The sequence below is a fragment of the Falco rusticolus genome, chromosome Z, assembly GCF_015220075.1.
Source record: "Falco rusticolus isolate bFalRus1 chromosome Z, bFalRus1.pri, whole genome shotgun sequence".
Classification (NCBI taxonomy): domain Eukaryota; kingdom Metazoa; phylum Chordata; class Aves; order Falconiformes; family Falconidae; genus Falco; species Falco rusticolus.
In genome coordinates this window covers 83277728-83291788 of record NC_051210.1, presented here as the reverse complement: position 1 = coordinate 83291788, position 14061 = coordinate 83277728, and the positions used below count along the sequence as shown (strand labels likewise).

Here is a 14061-nt window from a genome sequence, read left to right as displayed (position 1 = left end):
GTCTAGTAAGGCCAACTAAAGAAAAAAATACACACTCTTTTTGCCCACAGCACTATTTACTAACTACGTTACACAGCCAATTTATCCAGTTACAGGACACTCTGAAGGTTTTATTAGTGCAAAGAAATGTAGAAGGCTCACTAGAACAAGACAAAGGCCTTTAATACCTTTATTATTCATGGAGGAAAACCAAATAAATTCAGTGCCACTGTACACTTAGAACCTGACAAAATACACAGGTGTCTCCACTTCCAAACTAACTAGAAAAACAAGTTATAAATACTGTTAGTTATTCGGTTTCATAACACTGAGTGTTCATCCGCTTTTGGTATACTCTGTCCTGAACTCTCCGGACAAGCCAACATCCCAGGAACGTAGCTTTCTAGTGAGACTGTTTCATTTCACCCTTATTTCTTACGTTGTAATATTTTGGCCAAATTTCTAGAACAGCGTGTTTCATTCCATCTCTTTCCTATTTGAACAGGTCGATCCGAAAGGGTGACAAGCTGGATATCACTGTAGGTGTATGTGATACTGCAATGCCTAAAGATCTTACACACGTTTCTAAGTATACTTGCAAGTATCTCTAACCCGTCATCAGCTACACTTACAATAGTTACAGAATTTAGCTTCTGTCATCTTTTGCTTACCCATATTTGTCTGCTAGATCTTTTGCTTGCCTTTCATTTACCTCCCTTTGGTCTGATAAATCAGCTTTATTACCAATTAAGACTATATCTGGATTCTCACAATATGCATTGGCTTGCAGCTGACCTAGAAGCAAAAATAAACAAGAGTTAAGAGAATGCTGGAAGCACCTCAGAGACCAAGACTGTTGACAAAATAATTCAAAATACCTTTCTTGCTCCCCACCTCAAAATATCCTAGACTAATCAGCCAACCACTTCATGCCAAACACATTTCCTTATCGTACGTTTACTTACTAAGGGGAGTTTTTCAAAATAGGAAGTACAAATGGTACTAAAAAATTAATTCCAGGATTTATTTTACCAACATACAACAAGACTTAACTGCAATGAGTGCGAAAAACACTGCTTTAGAAGAGGAGAACCTCCACCAGCCATAACTTTCATTCTACAAGACTCATAAGGACACCGTGGAAGGACAAACAAGCACCCACATCATCTGCAAATGCAGCCCTTCAGAAGTTTAGGACAAAATCCTCAAGCATGTTCTTCTCCTGGATATACACAATGATTTAAATGCAGTTTTGTCCATTTGAAGATCCAGGCACAAGCACTGCCCACACCCTCACCCCCCATAAGTGAATGTACAAAGCCATTTACTTACACTTGCCTCAATCCTGAGGATACTGACTTGAAAAGATGCAGTATACACAGAAGAAATTATAGAGCCTCAGCTTGGTAAGCAGTAGGAGATTGTGATGACAGGGGTTGTTTAGTGGGAGGAAGGAATCTCTGAGGAAGATGGAGCTGTTTTCACAAAGCTATCTGGATTCACACATTACCCCCACTTCAGCTTGTTTGCTGGAAAACTGCCAGCTGGAAATGTACTGGCCTCTGTCCTTCCAGCACTCTAAATACCCTCAATTAAAAACAACTAAGAATTTAACCTTTGTTTCGCTATTAGTGTAGCTGTTGTCTGAAAAAAACCCAACAACAGCAAAGACTATGTGCTTTCAAACCACATCCTCAAAGCACGATGTTAATTTTAATTTAAACCTCAAAGCAGACAGGAAGGAATCACATTCTGCTTTACAAACAGAAAACACAGTATAAAGATTGACAGCAATATCCAGATTACAGTTTCCAAGCTCCTGTGTATCATCTAAAATATGGGGTATAAAATATGAAGTGTTGAATGCCATTAACTTTCAAGAGGCAACAGATTTATTCAAATTTACCAAATCCAAACAAGATTATCATCAAGAATATGCCCAAACCCATCTATTGTGCAAAAAAAGAAAAAGGGAAAAAGAAAAAGGAAGAGCGTGCATCTTTCCAATTTGATGAAGCTTTCACCCCAAATTACAGGCTGTGAATACCCACTTATGGCTGCACTAGACAAAACTACTTTCTCTGAGCATTTTCCAGCTCACAAACAATGACACACAGAAAGCCTGGAAGCCTAAAATACACAAGAATGCTCCAAGTCAACCGATAAATGCAAGCTGTATGGTTCTACTTACTCATCCAGTTTCTGACATTTAAGAAGCTCTGTTGACTGGTCAGATCAAACATTAGTAAAAAGCCCATAGCATCTCTGAAAAACGCTGTGGTGAGACTTCGAAACCTGAAGGTGGAAGAAAAAAAACCAACACAGCTCTATCAATACAAAGTGATCTCCAAAGCAAGCACTTTTCTGGCAGCCCTGACCTGAGTAAAGAAAAAAGGAGATAAAGTCAAGCTTTTCTCAACTGCTTGTTCAAAAACTGTATTTAAAAAATCATCTTGAAATCTGAAGAGTCTGCAAGATTTAGTGGACATACATTCCCTTGGAAGGAAAGCAAAAACAAAATAATGCTTGACTTTCATTGTAGCTACGAAGCATCACACCAGTTAACATTTATTAATCAGTGTGTTAGTAATTTACAGAGGAAGCTTACATGTGAGAATATAAACACTGTCAGTGACTAATCTATCAGTTCTAATTCTGCCTGATTTAACCGAGAGTAGAGACACACAGAGAGAAGGGTTGGTTAAAATTAAAAAAAAAAAAAAAGGAAAAAAAAAAAAAGGAAAAAAAAGACATTTAAGCACTTAGTGTATCACAAATCACACTGATAGAAATGGATTCACCTGCCAATGTTGCACGCACTTAGTCGATGGATGTGTACTACTCAGTCTAGTCAGTATTAAACAAAGGAAGAGTAGGTGGCTGTTTACATGCCTTTGATTGTTTGATGTGACTATCTGCTGGGAAGCTCAGCTAAAAGGAAAAGGTAACCTTTCCTTGCAGAGATCTAGACACGAACGCACTCTGTAAGCAGACTGTGCAAGTGTTCCTTCACCAGGGACATTGTTTACAGGCTTCCAGCAAAGCTATGGAGCTGGATGGAACTACAAACCATGAAATGCAACTCTGTCTGTTACCAAAAGGTCACAAGCCTGTTCAAATCAGAAATGTGAAGAAAGCCCAAGTAATATTAAAGTGTTCAGACAGCACTGGAAAACAGTGCAATGGCACTCTGGTGCTTTCTGTATCGCAGGGATCCATCACAGCACAAAACAGTACTACATAATCTTGCACCAAACAGAAACAGTAACTGGTATTTTCTGCCACAAATCCATGAAAATAAAAAAAACCCAAAACACTCTCCATGGAAACATGTCAGATACCCAACACTGCTTCTAGGGTTTCTTTTCCAAAAAAAAAAAAAAAAAAAAAAGCTTCAAAACATTTAATCTTTTGCAGAGGGGTATGCACAAATGGTGTTTGAGAGTAAGGGAAAGAGATGCAGACACAAAATTTCTGCTTGCTTCTGCTTTTCATCCAGCAGCAGCAACCTCTCCTGCATAGTATTTGCACTGCTTACTCTGGAAACCTGAAATCTGCCTCATCGCTACTTTCTTTCCTCCCCACTAAACGCTTCAGCCCTCTGCTCTTTGGTCACTATTACACAGCAAATAGGCATTGAGTCGCATTTTCTTCCCTTGTTGACAGATGAAATCAGCAGTCATACCAAAGTCAATCACTTTATGATAGCCCAAACCAGTGTACGCAACTAGCCAGGGGAAGCTTAAGCAAGCAGTACACACACTTCTTCCTTTAAAAAAAAATAGAATTAAATTTAACAGTGACAAGTCAAGAATATCGTTGGAAAGAACAAACATCACGCAGAAGACTGAGAAAATCTGGTTAGATAAAAGAATCCTACTGCAAAGGAGATTCTGATCAGTCCTGAACTTAATACCTGTCAGCTATGGTATGCTGCTGCAAAGAAGACAAACACATGTAAAACCATAAAAGATAAGAAGCAATTCTTCCAATCTGCTCAGCACTGCTAAGACTTGAACTACAACTCTCCATCCTGCTCGCGTGCTGGTGGTAAGAGAGGCTGAAACCAGCCTGGTGGAGGATAGAACAGAAAGTTTGCTCATCATAGAAAAGTCTTGAGAAGCCCAGGGCACGTAATCTGGAGAGGACTTAAGGAAGGCATCAGGCTGCTCAGGACTATGTCCACCTGAGTTGCGACCACCTGTGAGAAAACAGACTGCACAGCCTCTGGGAGTGACTTGCTCCAGGGTTTAACCACTCCCGAGGCCAACACTTGTGTCCTACCTAGCTGGAATTTCCTTGTTGTGACTTGTGACCACTGACTTGCACCCTTTAGCTGCAAGCCTGAGGAGTCTGGCTCTGTCTTCTCCCCACTGGGTAGATAAAGATGGCAATTAGCCTCCACTTAGTCTTCAGGGTGAACGACCTTAGCCTCCTCAGCCCTCACTGGATCATCCTCCTGACCTGTTCTAATGGGACTCCATGGGACTCCAGTTTACCAGTATAAAGTATACCACACTGGGGGAGTTCCGCAAATAGGAACCATACTCCAGATGTGGCCTCAGAAGTGCTGCGTGAAGGGGAATAACCACTTCCCTCAGCCTGATGGCCACATGTGGGCTAATGCAGCCCCTATCAGCACCTTTCTCAAATACACCCTACCATCCAACCTAACAGAAAAGATCTGAAATAGGAGAACAGGACACTTAGGTAGTATCTTCCACAGGAGGTAAGAATCGTTGAATGGTTTGGATTGAAAGGGACCTGAAAGATCATCTAGATTTAAAGCCAAAAGCCAGTACAAAACAAGAAGGGGTAACCACTGACCCAGTAACCCGTGTGTGCTAGGAACGAGGCAGCATGCTGCTGAGGCAGGAAGCAGACCACCTCCAGTTCCCCCAGTCCTATTTTCTGAGATTCCCTGATCACCGCATCAAAGCAGTGTCAGAAAAACATTATTTCTGGAAAATATTTTCATTGTCCAGATACACAAGGATTTTTGAGATTTTTCACCTGAATGGATGAATGGTTTATCCAGAAACATAACTAATGCAGAACTGCTTTTCAATGAGCTGAACTCCGTTACCTTTCCTGACCAGCTGTGTCCCAAAGCTGGAGATGTACTTTGAAGGCTTTTCCTGGAGATCCATTTGGTCCTCTGCTGTTGTATACCTAACGAGAGAGTCAAATCAGTACAGCCATACAGTTCACACCGAAATCCAGCACCTGGGTCACAGACTGTGACCATTGCTTTTGTGCAAAGCAGTAAGGAGTAAAAGTTCAGTCCTTCAGTAAAAGCTCTTACCTCTAAAAGCCACTTCAGAGGGCTGCTTATAATAATATTTAAAAACCCAGGAGCCACATAAAACATCTATGAAAGCTGCTCTTTAAAGGTAATTTGGCCATTTTTAGTAGTTCAAATTAGATACCAGATCTTTAAAACTTGGCATAGCACTGTGCTGAGCAAGCTGTCTCTGTTCTGTTTCATTGCTGTTCTTAGAAAATTTACAGCTGGCTGACAGGATTAACCACTATTATAAAAAGCTATTCTTTATTCATTAACTTCTGTTGGACATTAATGACTTCCTTACTAACTGCAACTGCAAACTCACGGTGCTTAAAGAAATCACTGTGACCTTTCACTAGGGCTCAATTCTTTATTAAACAGCAACAGTGTGTAAATTAGCTGTTGCAGTAAAAGACAGGAATAAAATGAGTATGCTGGTTTTGTTATCTGAGGTAGTTTAGCAGACTCAGCAATTTTAAAGGCAGGCAGATACTGCTCTTGCATTTAGATCAAGTGCACAGGGACCCTGTGGACATGTCTGTACCCAGAGGCTGCACTGACGTTACCTGAGGAAGCGGAACCCCTCCTCACCTGCCCTCCCTGTGCTGTAAAATATAGCATGCAGTTCTCCTGCACAACAAAACTAATATTAATTGGGGGTTGGACTAGATGCCTTCTGAAGGTCCATTCCAGCCTAGACTATTCTGCGATCCCGTGGAGTTAATTAAACCGCTGTCATTTCAACAGGTAGCTTCTGAGTACAACGTGTCTGCCTTTCCTTTCTGGCAGGTACCTTGTCTGAAAATCAGAAAAAGACCAATGGATCAACCGCACCATATCTGTGAATCAAACTAGTTTGCTGGAGCATGTTCCTGTAATGTTTAGCATGACAAACAAGGAAACTCACAAGGTCCTTTTTTTAATATGACTTTTACACAACAGAAGAAACATATTTCACCTTTGCGATCTCTTTCGTAGAAGACAATTTATTAGATAAACCTTCAAGATATTTCAAAGCTGATAATTTAATGTAAGATGTAGTTTCTCCCACACTTACAAACTGTCTTACCCCAAAACATACAGTAAGGAAAAATGATGGAAGAAATCTGTCTGTGACTTTTAGCAGAACAGTTCAGCCCTCTGGAAGCAATGCAGCACCCATGTTCAAAACACATTAACGAGCATCTGACCAGCCAGGGAAAGGCTGTTCTTGTAATTTGCATGTGCAGACATTTCCTTGCAGTAAAACTGTGTTTTTAATATTTTTCTCTTACTACATCACTGCAATCCCACAGAGCAGAGATGGAGCCAGGTTCCACTGCAACCTGAGCCTGGCCTGGCCCCCACTTAACTGACCTCAATTTGCATAGCATTGATTATGAGTAATTTAAACCATAATCCAGATCCATGGTTCTTTTATTCAGGGGACCCCTGAACCCCCCATCTCCCAGGCAGGGCCTGCACATCCTGGTCACTGTGGCAAAACTGAACTCACAGCAGCAGCCACCACCACCAGCCATGATGAAAATGTTGCCAGGAAAGATGAAAGTGAATGGGGGAGTGATGCCCATCTTTTCACAGTATTCCAGTGAAATAGCAGGAGCTTAAATGCATGTGAAATGACAATACATGAACAATGTGCTTCATATTGCCAAGGCATGTGTTTTCACTCAGCTGCTTCAAAACTGGGCAATGTTTTCATACTAATTAATAATAAATATTGTAAATGATTTTTAGTTCTTACATTAACCTGTTGCAGGGCTGAGAAGCACTTAGGGGTTTTTTTTTGGAAAATGAACAAAGTTTTGTCAGCACTCAGGTTCTTGGGTACAAAGAAAAGCTCCTCCCTTTCCTTGCTGAAAAGTTCTCCACAAGCAGCAGTTCTTCTGCCAGCGTATTCATCTCTGCACTGTCAACACTTCCAAGGATGTTTCGTGCAAAACTCTTAGAAGTATTTCATTTAAATTAAAAAGAAGCAAATTTAAAGAGGTTTCCATCTTTGAACTGGGCAAGTATTTACACTTCTTTTTATTAAAGAAAATTACTAAAATAATTGTCTAGGGTCTTATATCTTGTATTTATTATGGTTTTACTGATCAAGGAAACTGAATTTGTTCCCTGTATTTAGCTGGTGTCAGGATCTATAACCAGATCCACTAGTCACATTAAATTAAAACAAAGCAACTGTGCTCATAGCCACAAAAAGCATCTGACCAACACTGCAGAAGACTCTCATCTTCTCTCTAATATCAAGAAACAAGAGCATGGCAGAAGGGGCTTGCACACACTGCATTAAGCAGGTGTTAGGATCCATGGATCCTAACCTATGAGGACTCCTGATCACAGGCTGGGAACGCTCAGCCTCCAGCCTTGCTGCTGGCAGAGACTCGGAGAAGCAGCGTGGTCCCACTGGCAGAACCTGGAAGCAGGCTGAAACTTCTATGCTTCTGTACGTTTCCATCTTTTCTATTTAAATAATGAGTTTGGGGGCTAGAGTTAGTTCTAGTCACAAACAAACAAAAAAGGAACAAAAAACCCAAAAAGGAACTATCCTTTTATACCAACATGCAATAAACCATTTTACAATCCAACATGAGGATAAGAATAACAGCATTTTTCCCCTTTATCCAGTTCCTGATTATGACTTGTTTAAGCCAAAAACTAGACAAGGAAAACCATTATCAACACATGCTATACCCCACAGTAAGAGAGGCAGCACATAGCTACATAAAATTTGTTCTCAGCAGAAATGAATAAAGAAAAAAAGAAGGTGCCACCATTTGTATGAGACAACTTACCACTCGTTTTTCCCGAAAATCTATCCCTACTGTCGTGATGAATTTTGGATTAAATTTGTTATCAGTGTATCTGTACAGGAACGTTGTTTTTCCAACCCCAGAGTCTCCGAGGGCCAGGAGTTTGATCAGATAATCATAGTCTCCATCAGTCATAGTGCTAATTTTTAGGAACCTATGGAAAGAGAAAAGAAAAAAAAATATTTAATGATAACAACCCCCCGCCCTTCTGCTTGGTTTTGCCTCATTTCTATTTTTGTTCCTTGAAACGGTGCTGCCTGTGGTCAGAGTTGAAAGTTGTGTTAGTGTATTTTGAAAAAGGCTAATGCAATGCGGCAGTGAAACTCTCCATTTCAGTTCAGGTGCCAGGAGACAATACAACTTACACTTTCAATTTCCTAAATAAATAAAATTGAAACTCAGAATGATACAGTTTCAGACAAAAAGACTATTTTTGTTCTGAGGACAACAGTAAGAGCTATATTGAACAGAGCTATGAAACCTAGGGCTAAATCCTTCTAAGTATTTTATTATGAGTTTGAAGTAGTGCAGAAACAGGAGTGAAAAGGAAACTCAGACATGGCAAGGACTGCTCTCAGGGCTCAAGCTCTAACCAGTATTACGTGACATTATCTGGGCTACATATTTCTATCCTGAAAGAAATATTTTCGCCCCCTAAGAGAACTAATTAAAAAAAAGCAGAGTAAGCAATTATCCCAAGGCCACAGTTAATAAAAGGAAAGAGCTCCAATGCAGCTTCCTCTCCAGTACAACCAGATGAACCCACAGCTGCCTTGTTCTGTGAAGCACACAACTAAACCCACCCCCTCATCAAACGCTGCAGATTAATTGGGGTGAAGAAGAAAGAAAAGCAGATGGCAAGCTCACTGCCTGGGTTCCGCTCTGTGCCTTGGTTAAGCTGCTGCTTACACACCTCGACAGCACTTCCAGGCTCTTTTCTGTATCTAGCAGTGACCAAGAGCAGCGCAGCCTCCCTCATTAAGCACTTGGAAAACAAATATACGCGTCAGAAAGTAATGAAAATTTGCAGAAAGAAGGAAATATTTATCCTACTTATCTGGGGCTGCGTCACAGCCCAGGCAGGAGCTCCTGGAACAAAGCGCGTGGCGCAGAAATTATTTCCATGGTGGTTTCATGACCCCACATGGCAGTTCCCAGCTTCTGCCAATCTGCTGAGTCAAGTGACACAACGTATTTGGGAGGGAAAGCCAGATACCAAGGAGGAACAGCTTTCCAGAGTTATCTTCTACTTTAGTCTTTTTTCGCTTGGCCAACGCAACCGAGCACCCGTGTTCAGGGGTCACTTGGGCTCCCACCAACAGAAATACTCATCTTCCATCAGAAGGATACATCATCTGCTAGCCCAACCTCCTTCAAGAACCACATCATGGACACCTGGCTCGAGCAGAGCACCTTCATCAAATTACCTGCCAGCCTGGCCAAGCCTTCACCCAGAGGAGCACAGCCTTTCTCCAACTGCTTCCCCCCAGCAGGTTTTTTATTATTTCAAGCTCAAGGGGAGTGTTGTATTACCCTAAACCTAAAGCTCCCATCAATGTAGTTAATTTGTTCATATTTGCTACGAAGCTGTACAGAAGGAAAGGGGACCTATATAAGAAATAGACCTCCAAAGTGTTTATTCACATGTATGAAACGCCCTGATGATGAGAAAACTGGAATCATATGAAACACCACCTAGTTTACATCCTCACCTACCTTGTTCTCAACATAATTTAAGCCTTCGCTTTTTTCCAAACATCTTGCTAATCCTTAGTGTGGATGAACAGCCGTCCCATTCAGATCTCTATGCCGAGACTCATTACTGTGGTATGACAGCAGGAGGCCCTGGGCCATACCCCATTTATAAAACCACTGCTTGTTTCAGTACAAGACCTTAATTTCCATCAGAATAAAACCTACCTTTCTCAGCATTTAAATTAGCAAATACTGACCTGCTTTGACTAAAATAGTGAACTAAGCCCGTTCTGATTATCCTGCGTTTCAACAGCTTGAAGGATAAAAAAGCTGGCTGTGTACTGAGCAGTTTCATTGTATAAGACTTATACCTTTGACAGATATAGAGCCACCCAGAGAGGCGGGCCAAGCTTTTGAGAAATTCATTTTCTGATGATAAAGTTTTTAACGAATCTAGAGAAAAAGGTCCCTGATCTGACAGCGCTGCTCTGCTTTGCACTGCCTTTGGTCTGTGCCGGGCAGCGGAAGGGCAGAGCACCAACATGGCAGCTTCACAGAAATTCATTCAAGGCTTTTAATCCATTCCAGGATATCCCAAGTTTACCACAAGGCTCCACTGAGCAAAAGTAATTTCTCCCCAGAAGTCTGAGGAATAATCAAAATCAAAGTATTTCTGATCAATGCAGTAACTGTTCTTTAGGCATTTCCTTCAATAAATCTGAAAAAGAAAATCATCTTGGGAGATGACTCCCCCCCAGATGTTTGACAGGTAATACAATGTATTAATTTGGGATTAAACGCTATCCCAAAAATCCATGTTCTCAGCATCTCCTCGCTGTGCAAATGTGCAAAGCAGAATAATTAGAATTTACCAGTCCTGTAAATGCTGAGCAAAATATACATCAGACCAGGATGATTAAAAACCTATTTTTGTAAAGCTGTCACGAGAAGGCAGCTGGCACTCCTATCCCCCAGCACTGGCTGCTTTTCCAGAAATTCCTGCCCGTTTGCACCACAGGCTGCAGACGTGTTGCAGCCTCTCCCAGCCTGGCGCTAGCCGAGGCAGTCGCCCTGCCACCCGGGGAGGCAGCCTGGGAACCAGCCTCTTCCGCAAGGTGACTCCGACTTCGCTCTCATCCTCCGTACCGTGTAGAAAAATCAAAAAGTCATAAGTTGGACAAAGGGATTTTATTCCTTCAGAGTTTAAGCTGAAGCCACCAAACAGTTTTCCTTTCCCTGACCAACGATGGAGACAGGAGGAGCACAAAAACCTAGGTGCAGGGACAGCTTGATGGACCAGACCGATCCACCCCCAGCACACTGCCATCACTGGTTTACCACATCCAAATCGCTGTAGTACAGCAAACAAAGTTCTTGTTCCACAGGAAATCCGAGCATTAAGATTTTAATTTCATTTAGAACAAAGAAGTTAAAATTACTAATCATTATTCTTAGATAAACAACTAAGTGTGCTTTTAAACATGTCTACAATCAACTGAATTTGAAAATTCTGAATGTTTCATCTTGTTTCATGACAAATGTTAACTTGAACGGTACATACAGCTGGAGTATAAAAACAATGCACCATACCTGAAACAAAGCAAAATTCTTCAGTGGAGGTTTGGTGTTCTTACAGAAAAGAGACTATTTCAAGATAATTTCTTCTAGCAAAAATCTGAAAAACCACTTCAGAATTTTCTATTAAGAGATTATTAACCAGACATTTTTTATTAAAATTGCAATATACTTTATTCAACTCTAATTCTAAATGGCTCGATATATTGAGCTGCTGAAAAGAAATACCCCTGGGCTGTAAGGCAAAAGCTAAACCAAGGCAACTCAAGTGTCGATTTCCATGATGACATTGAAAAAACACCCCTGTTCCCGGAACCTTAACTTCCAAGTCCTCACCATCCTGAGAGCATCTAAATGGACTTGAAGTTGTAATACCAGCAGCTCCCCACCACAGACCGCCAGCAGTCAGAGCAGGCAGAGCAGCCACAACAGCAAGGTCCCCTCGGCCAGTCATCCTGCAGGGCTGAGAAACCTGCAAGCGCCCACACAGACCAAACCCAATGCAATCTCACCCTCCAGTTCTGAAGTTCGTGCCACCTCTCTAATACCACCTCACTGATTAAGCTTTACAAAAATGCAAAGAGCCCTCCTGACTGTCCCTCACAACCCTCTCTGCCAATGTGGCCAACAGCCACAAGACGATAAATGTGACGTTCTGACGCTGTTCTTCCAGTCTGTGCATCTAGACTAAGCCTGATTTAAAAAAACACTCAACTGCTTTCTTGGCAGACAAGATTACCATCTAGATCAGAATCAGCATCTTGTTTCTTGATTGATTATTTTGTTCCATCCCTATTTAATGTTCTCTAAGTACAGCGCGAGAGAGATCATTTAAAATCTGGCACTTGTCAGCAGATACCCCAGAGAATATTTTCTTGATAGAGAAATACGGCTTCACATAAACCAATCCAACCTTAAGACATTCAGCTAACCACCTAAAGGGAGAGGAAAATCTCCTCGGGCTCCGTGCCTTTGCTCTGTGGCTCTGTACCCATGGCACAGAGCAAACACGCTGTGGCACAGCCCACTGCACCAGCTCGGCATGCCCACAGCACCTCCAAAAAGGGGCCAGGAGGGTGCCAGTCCTTTTGCACATCCATCCATCACCCCTCCGCCTGACAGAGTGGCCTCAGCATGGCTCAGCAGCTCGCTCTGATGAAACGCTGAACTCCTGGAGATGGGTGCTCCAGGAGACCCACCCCAGCACACAGAGAGGGCTACGGAGTTCTGAAATGCATTATTTCTCCCTCTGTCTCTCCTCCTAAAGGAATCACACAGGCTGTAGCAGGAAGACATCCCAAGATCGACCTGGATGTGGCTGCTCTTTGAAGCTTTTCAGACATGTCCTTTGACTAGAAAGACAAAGCTCTGCAGCACGAACAGAAAGCCTCCCCGGTCTTCTGCAGGAACAGCAGAAAAATCCCTTTTCTTTCATCCTCAAGATTGTGACTGGCATTAACTCTGCCACAGCCACAACTAGTACAGTGAGGAACTAAACTAGTTCCCTGTCACCCTCAAAACCCCACAACCTGTTACTCTCTTGCTGTGGGACGCATCTCGCCAATGCAGCACCCAAGAGAGAATCCCACACTGACAGATTAACATCAAACTTGTTAACACAGTCATGTTAGACACTTCTTCCCTAGCAAAGAGAACATACAGGACCATCTGCAATGCAAAGTGGAACAGAGAGAGGATTAAACTGAAGAGTGTATTATCAGAAAGTAGCCTCACAAGTCCTTCCCATGGGGAAGAAATACAGCACGTGGGAAAGGTAAGATAAAATTCCATCAGTCATCCCACCACCAGGCTGTAATTTGCCTGCAATCATCTGTTGAAAAAGCAGTCTCACAGCTGCCAAGTAAATGGCCCACAATGATCCAAACATTCTTTTCCCTCGAAAACCAAACAACTCACTGGAGCTACATTGAGATCAAATTAAAGCTGGCTTCTCTGCTCAAAATCAGGCATACACATGAATTTCCGTATAGGAGCTGTGAGCAACAATATGTAACAAACGTGGCATTGGTGTGAAAGAAAAGATCTTTCCTCATTTTCTTCCTTACAGTGAAAATCCCCAGAGGACCAGACAGATGCTTTCTGGCACGGACATCTCATGGCATTTGAGTACAGACAGCTTCAGGCTTCAGTATGTAAAAGACTCTTGGCAAGTCACAGACACTTACTACTCTCTTTTAGTAAGCCAGGATATCCTTTTTAATAAAGAAAGAAATACATACAGAACAGATTGCATTTTAGAAGTTCTTCAAATACATGGACTTTCAGTTTCACCCATTTGAACACAGGCTGAACGTAACTCCACAGGTAGGAAGGTGAGTTCATTAGGACGCTCCTCACTGCCACATGTGCCCTGCGAAGGAGCCATCAAACTTCCACTTTAAATTCTCCTTCAACTCATGAGAAGCCTGCAGTGAGCGTTCACACCAGAAAAAACAGTAACAACTCCAAACGCCGCTTTCTAAATAGATGGTTAAACACCAGGCATTCCCTAAGAACTCACTCACATTGCTGTACATCCTAGTCAGGATAAACCAAGCAGCACACTCTCAGTGACCCACATCCATCCGTGTTTTCTATCCCCATATCCACACCTTTTGGCATCCTCTTCTCATGCAGTGTGCTCTGCTACCTAAAGCAAGTTGTACTTGGAGGGAAGAGCAGCGCTGGAGCCCTTCCGTTCCAGCTGAT

At 42.1% G+C, this 14061-nt stretch overlaps 1 protein-coding gene across 1 annotated transcript in view; it reads right to left on the bottom strand.

Moving 5' to 3' along the window:
* Nucleotides 1-14061, bottom strand: part of RAB27B (RAB27B, member RAS oncogene family) — a 29787-nt gene that overhangs the window by 8626 nt on the left and 7100 nt on the right. Inside the window, exons 2-5 of the mRNA XM_037374160.1 lie at nucleotides 8065-8236; nucleotides 5066-5151; nucleotides 2171-2274; nucleotides 651-774 (exon numbers count right to left, since the gene is read on the bottom strand). Coding sequence (XP_037230057.1) covers nucleotides 651-774; nucleotides 2171-2274; nucleotides 5066-5151; nucleotides 8065-8217 — 467 coding nt within the window. The 5' untranslated portion in view covers nucleotides 8218-8236. The remainder of the gene's footprint in view (nucleotides 1-650; nucleotides 775-2170; nucleotides 2275-5065; nucleotides 5152-8064; nucleotides 8237-14061) is intronic.